Source organism: Balaenoptera ricei, chromosome 15 (genome assembly GCF_028023285.1).
Source record: "Balaenoptera ricei isolate mBalRic1 chromosome 15, mBalRic1.hap2, whole genome shotgun sequence".
In the NCBI taxonomy this organism is placed as follows: domain Eukaryota; kingdom Metazoa; phylum Chordata; class Mammalia; order Artiodactyla; family Balaenopteridae; genus Balaenoptera; species Balaenoptera ricei.
Genome location: NC_082653.1, coordinates 11,831,707 through 11,856,198, shown reverse-complemented (window position 1 = coordinate 11,856,198; position 24,492 = coordinate 11,831,707). Strand labels below are relative to the sequence as shown.

At 40.7% G+C, this 24,492-nt stretch overlaps 1 protein-coding gene across 1 annotated transcript in view; it reads right to left on the bottom strand.

Annotated features, from left to right (window-relative positions):
- The window catches only part of B4GALT5 (beta-1,4-galactosyltransferase 5), a 79,019-nt gene extending 54,736 nt beyond the window's left edge, over positions 1-24,283 (bottom strand). The window contains exon 1 of the mRNA XM_059896045.1: positions 24,099-24,283. Coding sequence (XP_059752028.1) covers positions 24,099-24,213 — 115 coding nt within the window. The 5' untranslated portion in view covers positions 24,214-24,283. The remainder of the gene's footprint in view (positions 1-24,098) is intronic.
- Between the last annotated feature and the right edge of the window lie 209 nt (positions 24,284-24,492).

Here is a 24,492-nt window from a genome sequence, read left to right as displayed (position 1 = left end):
AACCCAAAGTAAGGGACATGCTACAAAAGAGATAGCCTGTCATCCTCAAAAGTGTCAAGGTCATGAAATTCAAAGAGAGACTGAGGAACTTTTCCAAATTTTCCTGAAGGAGACTAAAGAAACATTACAACAAACACAATGGGCGATTCTGAACTGGATCCTTTTGACATAAAGGACATTACTGGGGCAACTGGCAAAACTTGAATGGAGGTCAGAGGATTAGATGGCCATAAAGGTGAAGTATCAATGTTAACATTAATGGTTGTATTGTCCTTGGTTGGAATATCCTTCTTTGTTGAAAAACACACTCTAATATTTGGGGGTGAGGGGCATAATGTCACCAAATGGTTCAAGAAAAAGTCACGGTACTACATGTGCAAATTTTCTGTAAGCTTGAGATTTCAAAACTTTTTTTAATCATTTTTTTTAAGTTTCACATATTTATACAAATTACATCATATTTTGTCTCACAGTCAGTTCCGCTATAACGCTTATTTTGAAAGTACACATTTGTTCCAACACAACTGACATATTTGGGAACAATCTGAGCGTAACTGGATTTGCATCTGCTTATGTGCAATTCCACCCATGAGTGACACCCAGAAAACTACAACTCGCTAAACAGACACACATCTATGCACACACTTCAAACATCTACCAGCGACCTCAGTTCACCAAGTGAGTATCCCATACACATCTGGATGTTACAACATCCAGTACTATTTTAGCACAACTCTCCTTCCTCCACTTCACAATAACTCACAAGTTGCAATCCTTCTGATGCCCACTTCCACAAGCAAACTTCAGGTCTTTATCAACATAGAGTGCCCTACTTATGGTGTTTCTTAACCATTTAACATGTGTAAAACTGTACTGGTTTCACTAGGTTCCTTTTTTTTTCTTTTTTAATATGACACTAATTTAGTTTTTAAGTGTTATGTGCTTAACCCCATTTTTCCCATAAGCTCTAGGTTTTTATTCAACAATTTTGTACAGCACAGTGATTTTTAGAAACACTTAAGTCATGTCAGAGCAGAGCTAATTGCATTTGATATAATCACCTTTACAGAAAAAAATGAATTGCATGACATCAATGGTGTCCCCCTTCTGTACATATAGGTATGGGGATCTCCCAGGTGGGATCTTCCAAAGGGCTAAAGGAAGCCCAGGTCAACCTAGAGAAGGCCACACAAATTAACTTTACATATTTAATTCCTTTAACTACAGATTTAGAGGGCAAGCTGTGTCACACAGCTTACACTTGAAAAACAAAGAAAATAATGGCAATAATGTATATGATTATAGTGTGGCCAGGGCAGTCCAACCTACCCACTTTGGTTTCTGCTCAGTTGATCTGATCTGTCTTTGAACAGTTTCTTACTCATTCAAAGTTTAGTTACTCTTGACAAATTGGAGAAAAAAATACTAGACTGGAGAAAAATAACCACTAAGTACAAATAGGTTTCTGAGAAAGACTTTATTTCTACTTTGTGGAATCCAATCAAGGGAGGAGACAGATCAAATACTACACTCTCACATTAGATTAGCCACACTGCTATAACATTTAATAAAAATTAAGGTTCTTCTATTTAACTTTATTAATAGTATTTAAGAATGAGATTAAATTGACTTGACGCCACAAGGGCTAGAATTTCCCATCAAGTTTTCCACATATTGGTAAAGAAAGCAAGTAGCTTTTCTTTAGAGCTTTCATTTCAAGAGTCCCTTGCCAGAAACAATCTTATATCAAGACACTACGTTTAGACTCCCTCTTGCGAGAACACCAGAATCATAACTAACTGCTGAACAATCATCGAAAGGAAAACACTGGAACTCACCAAAAAAGATACCCCACATCCAAAGACAAAGGAGAAGCCGCAATGAGGTGGTAGGAGGGGTGAAATCACAATAAAATCAAATCCCAGAACCTCTGGGTGGGTGACTCACAAACTGGAGAACATTAATACCACAGAAGTCCACCCACTGGAGTGAAGGTTCTGAGCCCCACATCAGGCTTCCCAACCTGGGGTGCCGGCAACAGGAGGAGGAATTCCTACAGAATCAGACTTTGAAGGCTAGTGGGATTTGATTGCAGGACGTCGATAGGACTAGGGGAAACAGAGACTCCACTCTTGGAGGGCACACACAAAGTAGTGTGCACATCGGGACCCAGGGGAAGGAGCAGTGACCCCATAGGTGACTGAACCAGACCTACCTTCTAGTGTTGGAGGGTCTCCTGCAGAGGTGCCATTAGCCCCACCAAAGAGCCGAGTAGGCTCTAGTGCTGGGTCACCTCAGGCCAAACAACCAACAGGGAGGGAACCCAGTCCCACCCATCAGCAGACAAGCAGATTAAAGTTTTACTAAGCTCTGCCCACCAGAGCAACACCAAACTCTACCCACCACCAGTCCCTCCAATCAGGAAGCCTGCACAAGCCTCTTAGATAGCCTCATCCACCAGAGGGCAGACAGCAGAAGCAATTCTGCAGCCTGTGTAACGAAAACCACGTTCACAGAAAGACATACAAAATGAAAAGGCAGAGGACTATGCTCCAGATGAAGGAACAACATAAAACCCCAGAAAAACAACTAAATGAAGTGGAGATAGGCAACCTTCCAGAAAAAGAATTCAGAATAATGATAACGAAGATGATCCAGGACCTCGGAAAAAGAATGGAGGTAAAGATCGAGAAGATGCAAGAAACGTTTAACAAACACCTAGAAAAGTTAAAGAACAAACAGAGATGAACAATACAATAACTGAAATGAAAAATACACTAGAAGGAGTCAATAGCAGAATAACTGAGGCAGAAGAATGGATAAGTGACCTGGAAGACAGAATGGTGGAATTCACTGCCACAGAACAGAATAAAGAAAAAAGAATGAAAAGAAATGAAGACAGCCTAAGAGACCTCTGGGACAACATTAAACACAACAACATTCTTATCATAGGTGTCCCAGAAGAAGAAGAGAGAGAGAAAGGACCCGAGAAAATATTTGAAAGAGAGAAAGGACCCGAGAAAATATTTGAAGAGATTATAGTCGAAAACTTCCCTAACATGGGGAAGGAAATAGCCACCCAAGTCCAGGAAGTGCAGAGAGTCCCAGGTAGGATAAACCCAAGGAGAAACACGCTGAGACACATAGTAATCAAATTGGCAGAAATGAAAGACAAAGAAAAGTTATTGAAAGCAACAAGGGAAAAATGACAAATAACATACAAGGGAACTCCCATTAGGTTAACAGCTGATTTCTCAGCAGAAACGCTACAAGCCAGAAGGGAGTGGCATGATATATTTAAAGTGATGAAAGGGAAGAACCTACAACCAAGATTACTCTACCCGGCAAGGATCTCATTCAGATTCGACAGAGAAATCAAAAGCTTTACAGACAAACAAAAGCTAAGAGAATTCAGCACCACAAAACCAGCTCTACAACAAATGCTAAAGGAACTTCTCTAAGTGGGAAACACAAGAAAAGAACCTACGAAAACAAACCCACAACAATTAAGAAAATGGTAATAGGAACATACATATCGATAATTACCTTAAACGTGAATGGATTAAATGCTCCAACCAAAAGACACAGGCTCGCTGAATGGATACAAAAACAAGACCCATATATACACTGTCTACAAGAGACCCCCTTCAGACCTAGGGACACATACAGACTGAAAGTGAGGGAATGGAAAAAGCTATTCCATGCAAATGGAAATCAAAAGAAAGCTAGAGTAGCAACACTCATATCAGATAAAATAGACTTTAAAATAATGTTACAAGAGACAAGGACACTACATAACCATCAAAGAATCAATCCAAGAAGAAGACATAACAATTATAAATAGATATGCACCCAACATAGGAGCACCTCAATACATAAGGCAACTGCTAACAGCTATAAAAGAGAAAATCAACAGTAACACAATAATAGTGGGGGACTTTAACACCTCACACCAACGGACAGATCATCCAGATAATTAATAAGAAAACACAAGCTTTAAATGACACAATAGACCAGATAGATTTGATATTTATAGGACATTCCATCCAAAAACAGCAGATTACACTTTCTTCTCAAGTGCACACGGAACATTCTCCAGGATAGATCACATCTTGAGTCACAAATCAAGCCTTGGTAAATTTAAGAAAATTGAAATCATATCAAGCATCTTTTCTGACCACAACACTATGAGATTAGAAATTAATTACAAAGAAAAAAACGTAGAAAACACAAACACATGAAGCTAAACAATACATTACTAAATAACCAAGGGATACCTGAAGAAATCAAAGAGGAAATCAAAACATACCTAGAGACAAATGACAATGAAAACACGACGATCCAATACCTATGGGATGCAGCAAAAGCAGTTCTAAGAGGGAAGTTTATAGCAATACAATCCTACCTCAAGAAACAAGAAAAATCTCAAATAAACAATCTAAACTTACACCTAAAGGAAGCAGAGAAAGAAGAACAAAACAAAACCCAAAGTTAGTAGAAGGAAAGAAATCATAAAGATCAGAGCAGAAATAAATGAAATAGAAACTAAGAAAACAATAGCAAAGATCAATAAAACTAAAAGCTGGTTCTTTGAAAAGATAAACAAAATTGATAAACCTTTAGCCAGACTCATCAAGAAAAAGAGGGAGAGGACTCAAATCAATAAAATTAGAAGTGAAAAAGGAGAAGTTACAACGGACACCACAGAAATACAAAGCATCCTAAGAGACTACTACAAGCAACTCTGCCAATAAAATGGACAACCTGGAAGAAATGGACAAATTCTTAGAAAGGTATAACCTTCCAAGACTGAACCAGGAAGAAATAGAAAATATGAACAGACCAATCACAAGTAATGAAACTGAAACTGTGATTAAAAATCTTCCAACAAACAAAAGTCCAGGACCAGATGGCTTCACAGGTGAATTCTATCAAACATTTAGAGAAGAGCTAACACCCATCCTTCTCAAACTCTTCCAAAAAATTGCAGAGGAAGGAACACTCCCAAACTCATTCTATGAGGCCACCATCACCCTGATACCAAAACCAGACAGAGATACTACAAAAAGAGAAAATTACACACCAATTATCACAGATGAATATAGATGCAAAAATCCTGAACAAAATACTAGCAAACAGAATCCAACAACACGTTAAAAGGATCATACACCATGATCCAGTGGGATTTATCCCAGGAATGCAAGGATTCTTCAATATACACAAATCAATGTGATACACCATATTAACAAATTGGAAAAGAAAAACCATACAGTCATCTCAATAGATGCAGAAAAAGCTTTTGACAAAATTCAACACCCATTTATGATAAAAACTCTCCAGAAAGTGGGCGTAGAGGGGAACTACCTCAACATAATAAAGGCCATATATGACAAACCCACAGCAAACATCATTCTCAATGGTGAAAAACTGAAAGCATTTCCCCTAAGATCAGGAACGAGACAAGGATGTCCACTCTCGCCACTATTATTCAACATAGTTTTGGAAGTTCTAGCCATGGCAATCAGAGAAGAAAAAGAAATAAAAGGAATACAAATTGGAAAAGAAGTAAAACTGTCACTGTTTGCAGATGACATGATACTATACATAGAGAATCCTAAAGATGCCACCAGAAAACTACTAGGGCTAGTCAATGAATCTGGTAAAGTTGTAGGATACAAAATTAATGCACAGAAATCTCTTACATTCCTATACACTAACAACAAAAGATCAGATAGAGAAATTAAGGAAACAATCCCATTCACCATTGCAACAAAAAGAATAAAATACCTAGGAATAAACCTACCTAAGGAGGTAAAAGACCTGTACTCAGAAAACTATAAGGCACTGATGAAAGAAATCAAAGATGACACAAACAGATGGAGAGATATACCATGTTCTTGGATTGGAAGAATCAATATTGTGAAAATGACTATACCACCCAAAGCAATCTACAGATTCAATGCAATCCCTATCAAATTACCAATGGCATTTTTTACAGAACTAGAACAAACAACCCAATCCAAAAATGGGCAGAAGACCTAAATAGACATTTCTCCAAAGAAGACATACAGATGGCCAAGAAGCACATGAAAAGCTGCTCAACATCACTAATTACTAGAGAAATGCAAATCAAAACTACAATGAGGTATCACCTCACATCAGTTAGAATGGGCATCATCAGAAAATCTACAAACAACAAATGCTGGAGAGGGTGTGGAGAAAAGGGAACCCTCTTGTACTGTTGCTGGGAATGTAAATTGATACAGCCACTATGGAGAACAGTATGGAGGTTCCTTAAAAAACTAAAAATAGAATTACCATATGACCCAGCAATCCCACTACTGGGCATATACCCAGAGAAAACCATAATACAAAAAGACACATGCACCCCAATGTTCACTGCAGCACTATTTACAATAGCCAGGTCATGGAAGCAACCTAAATGCCCACTGACAGACGAATGGATAAAGAAGATGTGGTACATATATACAATGGAATATTACTCAGCCATAAAAAGGAACGAAATTGATGGATCTAGAGACTGTCATACAGAATGAAGTAAGTCAGAAAGAGAAAAACAAATATCGTATATTAACATATATGTGGAATCTAGAAAAATGGTACAGATGAACCGGTTTGCAAGGCAGAAATAGAGACACAGATGTAGAGAACAAACGTATGGACACCAAGGGGGGAAGGTGGCGTTGGGGGTGGCGGTGGGATGAATTGGGAGATTGGGATTGACATGTATACACTGATGTGTATAAAATAGATAACTAATAAGAACCTGCTGTATAAAAATAAATAAAATTAAATTAAAAAAAAAAAAAGACACTACGTTTAGTTATAGTGAGGAGAACAGAACTAACCAGGAAAAGATGTTACAGCAAAGAGACTGTACAAGATTATTCTAAATCAAACACTCATAGCGTTTACTAAATTGCTGCCACCCTTATAACGTCAATTCTCTCAGCCTAGCAATTCCTAAGGTACAAAATTTTCAAATTTCTGTGTGTGTATACAAAGATGAGAAGGAAACAATGAAATGAAAACACCTGTGATGAAACGATGATTATGAATAAATTACTGTAATTTCCATTATTATCCTTAAAGTTGATTTAATAGTTTAAAAATATTGCTTAACAGAACAAGGGTGGTAACATTTGTTAGATCCTAACTAAACATGATTCATTCTGGAATGCTTCTGATGACACAAGCTTACATAAATAATCTACTGGTAATTTTGTTCAAAATTCACAATGAAGAGAGTCAGTTTTTCACACATACAACCCAAAACTATAGCTTCAATCTATGCAGACTGTTTTACTTTTTTAATTATAGAACTAATAAATTAATATAACTAATAATACTAAAATTAAATCGGTGGTGTTGTTCACTTGTTACTAAACACAAAGCACAAAATCTGTGCCAACACAGATCCTAAAAGAGGTATTTTTGCCATTCTTTCCCTTGCAAGCTTGGCACTTGGCTTTGGTCAAAGCTGATGTAAATCGTGACAGAATTCAGCAATATATTCTCAGAAAAATAGGCCAAGAGAAGCAAAAGAACACAGGTGTTACACACTCGAGCAGTAATCATCTGCTCCCAGGGCACCTCCGAGACTTCAGCATTCTCAGCCAGAGCACCTGCTCCTCAAGCTAAGGAGTGCCTTAGAGGTACCACCACAGTACAGAAAGGTTTATTCTTGGCAAACATCTGACCCTTGTTTTTCCAGCTCTAAACTTCAAGGGTTCAAATGAAGGACGGGGTAATAGAAAAAATAAATAAATCCTCTAGAAACTTCGCTGTAATCAACTCTCTACCGTGTACCAGTTCATCCAAGTGTCCCTTCCCCTCTCTACTCCAATTGAGCACTGTGATTGAGGAACTGTGAAAGGGCAAGGGGACATTTACCTGTTGAGCATCTAACTGGTACCAAGCCATGCAAACATCTGACAAATACTCTCTCCTTTAATCCTCACAATAAGCCTATGTTTATACACTTTTAGTCTTCCCTTTTTACATATTAAGAAACTCTCATTGAGGTAAATGGATAAGCAAAACATCTGAACAAAAATGAAATCCAATTATCCAAAAGTTTTAAAAATACAGGTTATTAATTAGCCTAAGCTTGTACTTTTGTTTTGTTTTGTTGGGGGAATGGGGGCTGTCTTCGGGCCCTTTCACATTTATATTTTTCACAAATATAAAGGTCACATCAAAATACCTTTGTTCATGGGAGTCCAGTATACTATTCACTCTACTTTTGTATATGTTTGAAATTTTCTATAATAAAATAAAATAATTAAGGGAAAAAATTATCTTTAACATAAAGCCAACCCAAAAAGTAGCTCTTACCTAAAGTTAATTTCCCATAGTGCCAAATGAAATTCAAATAAATCCAAATCTTCTAATTCACACATATCTTAAGATTTCTGAATACTTAAAAGCAGAATGAAAAAGCCAGGCATGCCAAGTCAACAATGAAACAGAAAAATCAAGCCAATACCAAAAAACCAAACATTTCACTTCCTCCCACTCACATTCACACACACATACAGACACAAAATGAAGGATTCCAGTTGTCCCTTCCAGACAAAGCAACTGATGGGTGCCAGCCTAGCACGAGTCAGCTCAAAAATAATCTCAGCAACAGAGGCAAGGTTATTTCCACCTTCCATCCAACAGCGTAGAGCACAAGAGACTAGCTGTTTATGAATAACAGACTTAATTTCCATACCATCCATATGGGCTTCCAATTCCAGAAATTGTTTCTTCCTCATTGCTCCTTGGAAGAAGTAAAATATACAACAATTTCTCATTTCCTAGGCAAAGACTACCTCTCAAATTAAAGACTGACAAGCATATTCAAGACATAAAAGTATAGCTTTTATCATAAATTTGAAAACACCAAAACCATTAACCTAATATCTGTCTAATTAAAAATTAGACACAATGTTCCTAGCAATATATAAGAATTATTGTACCTACTTCTTCCTAAATCAGGACTGAGTGTTTTCCTGTTTATTAATTTTTATTTTATTTTTATTTATTTTTTTGGCCACCCCACGCAGCTTGCAGGATCTTAGTTCCCCAATCAGGTATTGAACCTGGGCCCACAGCAGTGAAAGCCCCGAGCCCTAACCACTGAACTGCCAGGGAATTCCCTGTTTATCAATTTTTTCATCTAGATTTCAAGTTGAGGAACAAGACTAACCATTAATACATTCATTTGTGATCTGCAATTTCAAAACATTACCATACACATACTATGTAAGATACAAAAAGCACTTAAAAGGGTTAAAATCCATGTTGAATCTTAAATGGGTAAAACTTTAAAATTCCTACTTGTCATCTGCCCACCAAACCAGGCCCCCACAAAACCAAACATCTGACTGGATTGGACATAATTAATCTGAGACTGAGCTAGGAATCATACTTTCAATTACAGTTAATATTTTTACAAATCCATTGTGTTTTTATTTGATCCTTTTTAGTTCTTCACCTTGAAGTCCTAGTAGTTAGCACAGCAACCTTCGACATACCCAAATGAGCAGGGAATTGGCTAGTTGTACTTTTCAGGACCTCAGATCTGTCCACCTCCACCTTACTTCCCTGATTTAACAAATAAGTATTCATTGAGCACCTACAGTGTGCCAGACCAGCGTTCCAGGCAGGGATACAACAATGAACAAGAAATGAGGCCCATGCATTTGCCACTGATTTAGAGGTCTGAGGATGGGCAGGAATATTTGAGTTAGCCAGTGAAAAGCTTAAGGAAAGAGCCTAGTCTACGCTGGAAACCAGGTGGGGAGGCCCTTGTGTCTGGAGGGAGAGAAGTGGCATAAATGAAGCTGGAGAGGGAGGTAGAGGTCAGATCACAAAAATTCTTATAAACTACAATAAGGAATCTGAACTTTATCCTAAAAGCAATGAAAGCCACGGAAGGGTAGAAGACAGACTGATCCTGTCTGACAAATGCTCTCTGAGCACCTGCTCAGTGCCAGACCTCTATTCTACGACTGACACTCTTCCAGGTGGAAGGGAAGAGGCCTCAGAATATAAATGCATCCTTCCGCCACTGGTCCAGAGAGCATCTATGTTACTAAGAAACCTCAGGTCACTGTTCACCACCATTGCCATGACTCTGTTCAGGAGATAAACAGCAAAAACATTCATGTAAATATGAATACCACCAAGAATATGTACAGCCAATGGGCCCAGTGGGGTAAAAAATTAAACTAAATGCCTCTTCAAGAATTTCTTTAAAATTTTTTTGCTGTCTTAAATGTCTACTATTAAAATACATTCACTGTTATTCCTGGCAATTAAGGTATGTTAACATCAACTGAACTGACCCTCAATTAAACACATCTTCTGGGAATATAAAATCACTCAAAATTCTGAAAATTTTTTCCTAAAATGAAGCCATGCTCCCTTGCTGAAGACTTAAAAAATTAACAGAGGTACGGTGTCCACATCACTGTACCCCCAAACCTAGCACACTCTAAGGGTTTAACACATAGAGATTAAGTTAGCTCTAAGAAAACAGCCAAATCAGGCAAATGCAAAGGCAAGTTTGTAAATTTTTTCTTTTATCACAGGCCCCAAAACACAAAAATTTTCTAAGCACCCACCTGTCTTTAATCACTACCATTATCACTCACATTTAGATAAATACATTTGAAATTCAGCTGATACCAGGAAAAAAAAAATCAAAGTGCCAAATTTTACCATGTCACAGTTGCAGAAGTCCAGCAGGTTTTTTACACGTTAGACTTTTCTGTTTCCTCATTCTTTAACAGTCTCTTCACTTTCTGATAATGTTATAAAGGGAAAATGTTATAAAATAATTTTAAAAATTAAAAAGATGTGATAAAGGGAAAAAACAAATCCTGTGTTCACATCACACACCTCCTAGCCAGCCAGGCAGCATCTCAGCGGGCTCCTCCTCATCACTACCTGCCATCCTGTGCCTGTGCGGGGGCCTGGGGAGGTATGGGGAAACAGTGCTCTGTTTCAAACATTCAGAAGGGAAAAAATCATACTTAACACCGAACTCAAAGTCATGCATCCGGGTCTACATTCCAAGTATCACCACTTATTAAACAGCAAAACATAAAAGGTGCTGGTTAATGGAGATTGGAGGCTAACAAAATGCCAAGTGATATTTACTTTTCCCTATCTTCAAAATCATCATATACTTTCATTTCTGTATGGAAAAAAAAAAATGAGCCCAGTGTTTCATGGACTATATTCATCAATCTATAATATTTTCTAAATTTCTCTTCTATATCATATGTTTAATCAGTAAACTGTATTGTCCCCAACACCAAAAATGTGGTGTGCCAACTTCTGGCCCTGTCTTACACGGACTTTCACAGAACTGTAATTAGAAACAGAAAACATTGAAATTTAAGTTACATTTCAGTCGTACTGAACAAAATAATCAACAAAGACATCAATAAGATATGGATCCCTCCCTTCATCAGAAGAGTCACAGGATTCTTCAAACACTTGAAATATTTAATGGAATCTGCAGAGCATGTCAAGTTTGGCAAAGAGAGTAACCATTTTAAAGACCAAGAATCAGGGCTTCGCCAGTGGCTCAGTGGTTAAGAATCCGCCTGCCAATGCAGGGGACACGGGTTCGAGCTCTGGTCCAGGAAGATCCCACATGCTGCGGAGCAACTAAGCCCGTGAGCCACAACTACTGAGCCTGCGCTCTAGAGCCCGTGAGCACAACTACTGAGCTCACGAGCCACAACTACTGAAGCCCGCAAGCAACAACTACTGAAGCCCGCGCGCCTAGAACCCGTGCTCCGCAACAAGAGAATCCACCGCAATGAGAAGCCCGCGCACCGCAACAAAGAGTAGCCCCCACTCCCCGCAACTAGAGAAAGCCCGTGCGCAGCAATGAAGACCCAATGCAGCCAAAAATAAATTAATTAATTTAAAAAAAAGAAATCAAGAAACCAGCATCAAACTTAAACAAGTAAGAGAAAGATAAACCAAAAAACATTGCCTCCTGCTTTCTCAGAAATCAGCTCAATAATAGCTTGTGTAAGATATGCCTATCAGTAACTTAGGGAAAACTTTCACGGGCAGAAAAAGTAAACGACTACAATGCAGGTAGCAAAAGTTCAGTCATAAAACTTACCAAGTAGTATATTTTTTAAAGTACAAACAAAAGAAAAATATAAATAAATTGAAACTCATTAAAGTCAAAAGCTTTTGCGCATCAAAGGACCCTACCAAGAGAGTGAAAAGACAACCCATAGGATGGGAGAAAATACTTGCAAATCATATATCTGGTAATGGTATAATATTCAAAAATATAAAGATCTCTTAACAACGGACAATCCAATTTAAAAAGGGCAAAGGAACCTGAATAGACAGTTCTCTAAACAAGATACACAAATAGCCAATAAACATATGAAAATATGCTCAACCTCATTAGTCATCAAGGAAATGAAAACCAAAACCACGATGAGCTACCATTTCACACCTACGAGGATGCCTACACTTTAAAAAAAAAAATACACACTCAGAAAATAAGTGTTGGCTGCAAGGATGTGGAATATATTGCTGGTGGGAATGTAAAATGGTGCAGCCACTGTAGAAAGTCTGGCAATTCCTCAAAAAATTAAATAGAATTACCATATGACCTAGCAATTCCACTCCCAGGTAAATACCCAAAGAATTGAAAGCAGGGACTCAAACAGATACTTGTATGCCAACATTCACAGCAGCACTATTTACAACAGCCAAAAGGTAGAAGCAACTCAAGTGTTCATCAACAGATGAGAAAAAATGTGATATATACAAGATAGAATATTATTCACCCATAAAAAGAATACAGTTCTGACACATGCTATGACATGAATGAACCCAGGAAACATTTTGCTAAGTGAAATAGAGCAGACACAAAAGGACAAACATTGTATGATTACACTTATATGAGGTACCTAGAGCAGTCAAACTTAGAGGATGGAAAGTAGATTAGCAGTTGGGAGGGGGGGCGGTGGATGGGGAGTTATTGCTTAATGGGAAGAGACTTTCTGTTTGGGGGCAATAGAAATTTTTGGAAATAGTTGTAATGGTTGCAAAACATTGTGAATGTAATTAATGCCACTGAATTGCACATTTAAATTACCAAAATACATGGCAAAGTTCATGCTATATTTTACCACGAAGAAATAGAAAGGGAAAAAAAAAGACAAAGTAGTTTTGGGCAAAATGAATTCAAAATCACTTCAAAATCAGGATTAACAGAAGAAGCAATCCTTCCCCCACATTAAATGCAATCCAACAATAAAGAGGCTAGCTTGACCAGGCAATAGTTTCTTCATTCATTTCAATAAATATTTAAGTGCATATAATGTGCTAGGCACAAGGACATTACAACCCAGAGAACTTCCCTATCATTACTCTATAGATTATGATGATATGGATAAAACGAGTTTTTCTTTAAAAGTTAAACGATTAAATGGTTTTATTTAAAATATAAAGGTTTATAATAAGTACATCAAGAATGCTAAAGTCAGTCTACTATCATCTCTGATCCATCTGGTTTAACTTCCCTAAGTTGGCAATGTTTGCATTTTTCTGCAATGGAATAAAGGATTTTTTTTTTTTTTAACTACACAAACATGACCCCAACACAACATTTAGGAAAATACTATTTTCTGACCTTCAAAAGCCAATGGTCTACCAATCTGAAAACGCATACATTACAATCATGAGCATAATTTAGGCTTAGTGCCTAAAAGCACAACTCCTCAAAATGGGGTAACTAGTTCTATGAGTAAAAAAAATACTTCTGCTTTTCCATTTTTCCAAGCATACAGTTGTTCAACACATGAGAATTAAGCAAAAAGTTTAAATGACTATTAATCATACTTTTAGAGGGTGAAAAAAGTTCCCTCTTTACTGGTATTTTTTTTTTTTTTTTTTTTTTTAAACTATTACTCTTTTTTTTTTTTTTTTTTTATAGCTACTTTATTTATTTATTTATTTATTTATTTATTTTTCGCTGTGTTGGGTCTTCGGTTCGTGCGAGGGCTTTCTCTAGTTACGGCAAGTGGGGGCCACTCTTCATCGCGGTGCGGGGACCGCTCCTCATCGCGGTGCGCGGGCCTTTCACTATCGCGGCCCCTCCCGTTGGGGGGCACAGGCTCCAGACGCGCAGGCTCAGTAGTTGTGGCTCACGGGCCCAGCTGCTCCGTGGCATGTGGGATCTTCCCAGACCAGGGCTCGAACCCGTGTCCCCTGCATTAGCAGGCAGATTCTCAACCACTGCGCCACCAGGGAAGCCCATCTTTACTGGTATTTAAATGTTTTACAGCTCTTTAATAAAAATAATAAACAGCTGTGCTCACTAGCACACTTCTAATTTAAGTTTTAAAACACAACACTGAGCTTTCCTACAATCTACATTTCCCTGTACGTGACACTCCACAACATTTTTCATAATCATAATTATGCCACTAATAACCCTCAGAGAACTGTTCATAATTGATGATGGTAACTAAGGTACCTCAGAAACAATGCCCAGCTTCCCTTCTAGTCATTGCAAAGTACCTGGCTATCTTTGTAACCTGGGAAGGAGGCAGAACAATACTTATAGTCTAATAATTACTCAAACTAACAAAAGGGGTGGGGGGAGGGAATCTAAGAAGAGACAGCACTTTAAATTATTCAGTGTGATTCCCAGGCTTGGGAAAACACTGGATTCATGGGATCAGTAGAGGAGGTATGAATGCTTTTCTATATAAGCCACAATATTAAAAAGAATTACTGTACCGTGAGAAAACCATAATTCAAAAAGAGTCATGTACCACAATGTTCACTGCAGCTCTATTTACAATAGCCAGGACACGGAAGCAACCTAAGTGTCCACTGACAGATGAACGGATAAAGAAGATGTGGCACATATATACAATGGAATATTACTCAGCCATAAAAAGAAATGAAATTGAGTTATTTATAGTGAGGTGGATGGACCTAGAGACTGTCATACAGAGTGAAGTAAGTCAGAAAGAGAAAAATAAATACCGTATGCTAACACATATATAAGGAATCTAAAAAAAAAAAAAAAAAAAAGTGGTTCTGAAGAACCCAGGGGAGGGACAGGAATAAAGATGCAGATGTAGAGAATGGACTTGAGGACACGGGGAGGGGGAAGGGTGGGTAAGCTGCGATGAAGTGAGATAGTGGCATGGACATATATACACTACCAAATGTAAAATAGCTAGTGAGAAGCAGCCGCATAGCACAGGGAGATCAGCTTGGTGCTTCGTGACCACCTAGATGGGTGGGTTAGGGAGGGTGGGAGGGAGAGGCAAGAGGGAGGAGATATGGGGATATGTGTATATGTATAGCTGATTCATTTTGTTATAAACCAGAAACTAACACACCATTGTAAAGCAATTATATTCCTATAAAGATGTTAAAAAAAAAAAAAGAATTACTGGGTCAAAATGTAATATTCATTTCTCATTTAACATCCAATTACCTAGAGGAATGAAGATGGGGCAGGAGCTAATGAGTCCAGGGCTCTATTTCATGCTTAAAAGCAAAAGTGTGAGGCTAGAGGAAAAGACTGATTTAGCAGATTAAAACTTAAAAGGATTACCCAGAGGACAAAAAGCAGAGAAAAAAAGAGGAAAAAAAAAAGTCTTAACATCCCAAAGATATTTCCATAAAATTCTTTTAGTTTTTTTCCTTTGACCAAGACAACACAAATTTCTTTTTTGTTGTTGTTGTTTCTTTGCCACAGTGATTTCAAAGACAGACTTCAGTGCAGACATTCTACGTCTGTCTCATTTTTAGGGCAAATGTCCTCAAACAATAGCATTGCACAGTCTGAATTTCTCCATTCACCCTACAGAGTGAAACTGTTAAGTCTGAGGGTTATACACCGACACTTCACAGAATCCATGGCTCAGTATTTCACTAAAGGTAGGACACTAAGTGAATGGGAGATCTGAATTTTTTTAAATGGGGTGTCTTTACTTGACAGAACTCATTATTCATTCTTCTCCTTCAAGGTTCAACTCACACTTGCTCAGAATCGTGGAACTTCAGATCTGAGAGGGACCCTAGAATCTGTACTTTAGTCCATTGCTTCATTTTACAGATGAGAAAACTGAAGTAAAGGTTTCCATCTAGCTACTGGTAAAGCTGGACTGGAGCTCAATCCTCCTCTCAGTTTAGCACTAGCATTAGGCCAAGAGGACATCTCCTATGGTTATAAATAATAATTATTAACATATGGAGCTTTGTGTCAAGCTCTGTGCTAAGCCCTCTTACATGCATATCCCACTCAATTCTCACAACAACCCTGAGAAAGATGGTATCCTCCACTGGGCAGATAAGAAAATTGAAAATAGTGTGCCCACTCAGTCAGAGTTGATTCAAACCCAGATCTGGCTGATTTCTAAGTTAATGCTCACTCCTACCCTACAGCCCTTACCATGGCCTATAGGGTCCTACATGGCCTGACCCCTACCATCTTTCTAAGCTCATTTCCTACCATTTCTCACTTACAAAAATCCAGTCAACCTTCCCTCAAGTACATTTCTGCCTCAAGACCTTTACATATGCTTGACACCCCCATCACCATCCCAATCCCCCGACCTGTGACCTGTTCTACCCCTTCAAGCCAAATAGCACCTCATTAATGAAGCTTTCCCTAACTACCCTATCTAAAACAGACCCTCAGGGACTACCCTGGTGGCGCAGTGGTTGAGAATCTGTTTGCCAATGCAGGGGACACGGGTTCGAGCCCTGGTCTGGGAAGGTCCCACATGCTGTGGAACAACTAAGCCCGTGAGAGCCACAACTACTGAGCCTGCACACCATAACTACTGAAGCCCACGTGCTCTAGGACCTGCATGCCGCAACTACTGAGCCCATGCACCACAACTACTGAAGCCCGCGCGCCTAGAGCCTGTGCTCTACAACAAGAGAAGCCACCGCAATGAGGAGCCCACGCCCCACAACGAAGAGTAGCCCCCGCTCGCCAGAACTAGAGAAAGCCAGTGCGAGGCCACAAAGACCCAACGCAGCCAAAAATAAATAAATAAAATAATATAAATAAATAAATAAATAATAAAATAGACCCTCAGTCACTCCTACCACTATCCGAAATTATATTGTATATTGGCTGTCTCCCCATCAGAATAAAAGCACCACAAAGGGCAAAAACGTCCCACTAGAATGAAATCACCAGGATGGAAGAAACGTTCTGCCTTACTCATTTCTAGACTGGCTGATACCCAAAAGAGTATCTGACAAGAGGAGGCACTCCAAAGAAACTACCTATTGAATAAAGGAATGAGTGCCTGTGTCTGAATCTCCCACCTCATTAAGGATCAGTATCATACAAGTCAGCAATTGATTACATACTATTTTCTATTTTCTCTAGTTATTTCTTATGATTAATCTTGTATTTTCAACCATATAGTATGTGCTGCAGAGGTATTTTATCTTATTTATTTATTTTATTTTTTTTTTTACAGCTATTTTATAATTCTCAACTTTGGGCAAGTTAATGACTCAACCTGGGCTTATACAATCATCTGTAAAATGAAAGAAGCAGTCAAAAGTCTAGAATCCAAATATCTCCCATAGCTGGTAACATGATAGGAAGATGCTCAAATGCTGGATTATTATCGACCCACAGATCTTAAATTCCTTTAATTTTCTCACAGCTTTCTACAAAAATACACACAGTGTGCAAAGGAAGGCATACTCTTATTTAGCTAGTATTAGAAACTAAAGAATAACTGCCCTTTCACTAATAGTACACACAGGCCTGCCTCTTCTCACGATAACTCCTTTAACTTCTTTTAAGCCAACACCCAATCTGTTTGCTTCTGATTAACCTTTATCTTGACCAATGTTAACCACTAGTTTTCTCTAGTTCTTTGACAGGCCTTTGCAGCATCACATTGCCTACTTCTTGCTTACTAAAGTTCTGTTTGCTTATATAGTTGGATGTGTACAACGTATCTTCCATGATCTAAAACGCTGCAAAATTAGGGAAGCAAGTAAGTCAGTAGCACTTCGGCTTCTACGGCTTTCTACTCTCTTGAAGAGCTCTAAAGAGTCATGGCAACACAAGAAGACCCTCCTTCCTGCTCTCACTGGCCTGTCACGCTCTGGGGGGAAATGTCAGGGTTGGAGCAGAATTATCTACTGGCTAGAGTAGCGATGCCCTGGAACGGCAACTGATACTGGACAAACGGCTGCTTCCAAAGACTGTCCAAGACTAGCATATTTTCACTGTTCAAGAGACTTCAACTCCAAACCCAAGACTTTGTTTCCAACATAGCAAACTGCTGCAGAAAGGACATAAAACATCACCAAAATCCTGGTCAAAAGTGGTGCTGTTCAGTTTTATAACTTCAATCTGTTCTCCAAATATGGTTTCCTTCTAAGACTGACACGATGCAATACTCAAAGGAAACATCTGAGTGAGTGAGTGAGTCCGTACAGGCACGCGTGGGGAGAAGGGGGTCCTTAAACAGGGTGAGGCTTTTTAATTTTCTAAAATAAAATAACCCACATTCACAATTCGACGTATTTCACTCCAGGAAAGCTCAGAAGCTAAGCGCACTGAAGCATTTAGAGGACACTGTCATGTGAGGAACAACAACAACAAAAAGGCTATTTTCATACTACACTTAATGAGATGGGGGATGGGACTTCCCTGGTGGCACAGTGGTTAAGAATCCGCCTGCCAAATGCAGGGGACACGGGTTTGAGTCCTGGTCTGGGAAGATCCCACATGCAGCGGAGCAACTAAGCCCGTGCGCCACAGCTACCGAGCCTGCGCACCTTAGAGCCCGTGCTCCGCAACAAGAGAAGCTACCGCAAGGAGAAGCCCGCGCACTGCAACGAAGAGTAGCCCCCGCTCGCTGCAACTAGAGAAAGCCCAGGCGCAACAACAAAGACCCAACGCAGCCAAAAAAAAAAAATATATATATATATATATATTTATTTAAAATATATATATATATATATATAATATATATATATATTTAAAACAAGGGGGGAATCTGAAATTTTCCTGGGGTTATTAGAAAAAGTTGCATTCAGTTATATAAAACATGTATCCTATCTAAAATCTTAGGTCCAAAATTTGCATAGAATGTGAATGAATTATCAACTTTCTATACGTAAAATCTTCTCACTACAAGTTTGGCTAAGATGCAGTTCTAGTTTTTCAAACAGCTTTGTTTTCTGGCCAAGTATAAGATCAGAGAATCAAGTGACTTGCTCAAGGTCATTTGGTCAAATTAGAATTACTGATTCCTGTCTTCCAAAAGCCAGCCATGAATCAAACTTTTCTTGGAACCAAGCAGGCCAAAAGGGAAAAATCATTCCCCATTTCCTTTCCTCAATAATCAAGACAAAAGAAAAATTAATTTAAATAGTGGAACTTTAATAAAATTTCCTCAGTATATAGACTACTGCCTCTAACCATGCACAGGCATCTCTCTCAAAATCAGTAACTAAACAATTTGCAAAGGTCAGTAACCTCTATACAACCTTGCCATGTGACAGCACCATAAAGTTAAGAAGATTTTAAAAATCAGCCCTTCAAATGTACGTCCATCCGTAAATAGTTCACTTCTCTTATCTTCTAAAAGACCTGGTCAGACTGGAATATGGAGGTACTCCGAGCTCTTAGATTTTTTAAGTTAAAGGATCATAAATAAGTTCAAAGTTCTCTTCGGAACCCTGAAAGGAATAGGGATATTTCAACAGTGCAGGTAAAACAAGTGATGAAATAAATGATAATCACTCAGGCTGTGGAGGGCAGGGGGCTACAGAGAAGAGGCACGTATGCATTTTTATAACCATATTCCCTTCCTCTTCCTTTTTCAAATCCACCACCTCCCTCACACTTTCTGCCCCATCCTTTTCATTTCTACTTTTAAAATGCTGATATAAAACACTACTTTTGATTTAATAACAAAAACATAATGGCCAATGAAGTCATATTTTTAAATTACTTAACTGGATTGGCAGGGGATTATTAAAGTAGCTAAGCGCACTTTGTATTTGTTACAAATACATTATAGTCATATTTAGTAATATTCCTCACATCCAATTTTCTAAGTCAAATGGTACCACTACCTCCATTTCAGATGACCCTCAAGTCCAGGAAAATTTCCCTTTGCTGTTAGACTATGGGACACTAACATTAAGAGCTGGCATTAGATCTCAAAAATACCAACAATAGGTTGAAATTGTAGCTAGGCTATATTACACATGAGCAACTTGAAAACATTTATAACTAACATGGTTTTTCTCATATCTCAAATTCAAGTCTACCTAATTCCGAATATAGCTGTTAACACACTCTCGGGTTGATTTCTCTTTAGCCCTAGAGCACAGCGTGGCCACAGGGTATACAAAGTAAATCAAAAGCAGGACTGGAAAAATATTAAACCTGGAAGGAAATACAAGTCTGACACTTCCCGTTATGCCAGAAAACAGGATTGTCATTATTTGGAAATGTATTAGGTTGAGCTATATCAAACTGCCAATATACAACTGGTTTTGACCTGCAAAAAATGGAAATTTCATGTGGTTCAACCCAGTATTATTTTCTAAGCTCATTTTAACAATTGTCTCAAATAACGTCTTCATAATCCAAGGCATATAAAACCTTCTATTTCTCTAGACTGCCTTAACCTTTTGAAAAGATTTGCCACCCCTTGTCCAAAGCTGATTATTCAAAAAATTAAGCTGGTAAACAGGAAAGCCAAGATAAATAAAATCACCAAACTGCTCAATGTACCCGTTCTAAAACCACTTCACATCCTTCCCACCACTCCCCTTTCCAACTAACAGAACATGAATCTTAAGTAGATCTGCCCTTTAGAAGACCAACATTTAAGAAGAAATTAGTGAATATTTAAGTGCTTTGCATCTTTCTCAGTTATCAGTGATGTAGGAATCTAAGTGTGGTAGAAGCCCATTGCTTTATTTATTTTATTTTTAATTTACTTATTTTATTTATTGATTTTTGGCTGCGTTGGGTCTTCGTTGCTGCGCGCGGGCTTTCTCTAGTTGCAAGGAGCGGGGACTGCTCTTCGTTGCCACGCACGGACTTGCCATTGTGGTGGCTTCTCTTGTTGCAGAGCACAGGCTCTAGGCGTGCAGGCTTCAGTAGTTGTGGCTTGCGGGCTCTACAGTGCAGGCTCAGTAGCTGTGGCACACGGGCTTAGCTGCTCCGCGGCATGTGGGATCTTCCCAGACCAGGGATCAAACCCGTGTCCCCTGCATTGGCAGGCGGATTCTTAACCACTGAGCCACCAGGGAAGCCCCAAGCCCATTGCCTTACACTGGGGTTCCACTGACCTAAAAATCTACTGCTGAAGAATTTTAATTAAGTTGTACGTTCCATTTGTTTTAGAATCTGGCTTCTAATCTTTCTAATCAAGAGGGTGATTACTATCCCAGTGGGATATATTTTTCCATTTAGACATAGCTGATTTATGCACCCGCACCAGAAAAAACCCATCACTTTCACAAAAGGGGTTATGGCTTCAAGACTGCCTCTAGGTTCAAATCCATCATTTCACACCCATTTTTATTAGAGTCTAATATCCAATATGCTAATGAACTCTTTTCTCAATTAATTCCACTAATTACTCACCTGTTCTTATTCTGCCCAGACTCCTATCCCCTCATCCGATCCATCAGGCCACATACAACACCTTCCCAGAGGGATGCTTTTCCTAAGACATTTCATAAAATGTTACGGCAGTAGGATGTTACCTGTTCTATCTTTGTAGTACAAACTAGATCTAGTTTGTACTACAAATCATCAATATTAACCATCAAATGAAATATGCTCTTAAAAAAAAACAATCAGGAGAGGACTTCCCTCATGGTGCAGTGGTTAAGAATTCGCCTGCCAATGCAGAGGCCACGGGTTCAAGCCCTGGTCTGGGAAGATCCCACATGCCACAGAGCAACTAAGCCTGTGTGCCACAACTACTGAGCCTGCGCTCGTGGAGCCCGCGAGACACAACTACTGAGCCTGCGTGCCACAACTACTGAAGCCCGCATGCCAAGAGCCCGTGCTCTGCAGCAAGAGAAGCCACAGCAATGAGAAGCCCATGCACCGCAAAAGTAGCCCCCACTCGCCCCAACTACAGAAAGCCCAAGCGCAGCAATGAAGACCCAACGCAGCCAAAAATAAATAAACAAAATTAATTTATTTTTTAAAAAAATCAGGAGACAATCTCCGGCTCTATCTGGAAATTTCTCTATTCAGCTAGTTCAGTGTTGACAGGTCAACAGAGAATGGCACTAATCATTACTACAATCCTAAAGGGTATTTCCCTAGAGTTAAACCATCAACCCTTTCCTAACATCCAAATGATCCAGACTTTTTACAGCAAAATTTACTCTCCTTGCCCCACCCCCAACAGCATTTTCTGATCATTTTTCACCTTAAACTGAGGTTTTCTCTAGGGCCTCATGGTGATGCCAAGTCAGGCAAATACATACCTTAAACCTTCCATCTACTCCCTTCTTTCTTGAAAGCTACATATAATAGCTTTTTTTTTTTTTTTGAAAACTCTCTAAGCATCAGGTACAATGATAAGTGCTTTAAAAGGGAATTTATCTACTTCCATCCTTAAAAACCTATGAGGTTAGGATGAGTACTCCCATTTTACAGAGGAGAAAAGGTGAGGCTTAGTAACTTGCTCAAGGTCATGAAGGGCAGGGATTAGAATCCAAGTCTGACTTCCATGTCCTCTGACCTTAACCCTCATGCTGTTATTTCCTTCTAATCTTTCTTCACGTCCTAAATGTCCGCTCTGTGCTCTTAGACAGCCTATGCTTGGGCAGGGTTCAGTTTCTCCAGGGCTGTCTTTCCTTTAAAGGACATGCCTTTGAGAAGAATGAGTACCCATTCCACCTTTTCTCCATGCTCTTCCTTCCCACCTGCACCATTTCCCCAAGGCCTTTGTCATATCTCCTCCTCTAGGACCAATTTAAATGTCCCCCCCCCCCGCCCTGGCCCCGTAGGATACTGAAGGGCCACCTTCTACCCTCAAGGCTAGGAGAGGGCAGAAGTGAAAGAAAGGGGAGAAAGGAAAAGCCTAGACAGCACCCCTTCCCCAAGTCTTCAATGAGAAAGAAACTGTGGCTGATGACCAGAGCGGGGTGTTGAGGATTCGGGGGAAGGATAGGAGTATAAGGGAGCGGAGATGACAGGGAGTGCCCTTGGGGGTAGGCGGGGCAGGGGGAGGGGATGGAGAGGAGGCGTGGGACGCTCAGGGGTTCGTAGACTGAATGGGGGGGGGGGTGGACCTCCCTGGGGGGTGGGGGATGCCACCCTGCTAGGAAAGGGATCTGGCCACTTGGAAGAGGAGAATGTGTGTGTTGGGGAGGAGGACCTGAAGGTGGATGTAACAAGGGAAAGTCGAGGGAAGAAAGAGTAGGAGGGAGAGCAGGAAAACGGTGGAGTCACCGGGGAGGAGAGAGGGGAAGGATGGATGGGAACCGGGAAGGTGGGACTCCTGGAGACCCCAGCACAGGGGCCCCGCGAGGAGGGGCGGGCGGGCTGCGTAGGTTCGGGGGCCGCGGAATGCCCGGAACCGGGGCTGGAGGAGACCCCGGAGGACGGGGAGCGGGAGTTCTCGAGCCGAGGAGCGGAACGCGGGGTCCTAGGGAGGCCAGGGCAAGAAAGGGGGCGTCCCAGCACGTGTGTGTGTGTGTGTGTGTGTGTGTGTGTGTGTGTGTGTGAAGGCATGGTCGGGTTCCCGCGGGGAAGGGGTTAAAAGAGAGCAGGGGGTGGGCGGGAGGCTGGCGGGGGGAGGGGGGTTCTGGAGCCCGTCGGGGTGCAGGGCACTGGAATGTCCTGGAGCCCCCCGAGGGCCAGGAGTGGGGTCTCCCGAGGGTCGGGCCGGAGTCCCCGTAGTCTTCTGAGGGCCAGGCTCGGGGTCGCCTCCCAGCCGGGTGTCTTCTGAAAGCCGGGGTCCCCTCAGGGCGGGGCGGGGGTTCCCGGTGTCCCCTCGAGGCCAGAGCGGCACCCCCGGGGTCCCAGGCCCCCTTCCTACCTATGCCGGGCGCCACATAGACGAAGTAGAGCAGCGAGGACGAGAGCGAGAAGAAGAAGAGCGCGGCGAGCAGCGAGCGGCGCGGCAGCCGCAGCAGCCCCCGGCGGACGCGCATGCTGCAGCCAGGCGGCCGCTCGAGGGCCGGGCCAGGCCTGCTCCCGCCGCTCTCCGTGCGCCGCCTCCCGGGCCGCCGCCGCCGCCGCCTGGGCCTCGGCCACCTCCCGGGCCTCGCCGGCCGCCGCCCGCCGCCGCCTCGCCGCTCCCAGCCGCCGGCCGCCGCGGGCCGGGCCACATGAAGCGGGCGGGGGCCTGAGCGGCCCGGTAGAGAGCGCAGCGGCGGGGGCGGGGCGGGGCGGGGCGGGGCGGGCCGCGGGGGCGGGGCGGGGGCGGGGCT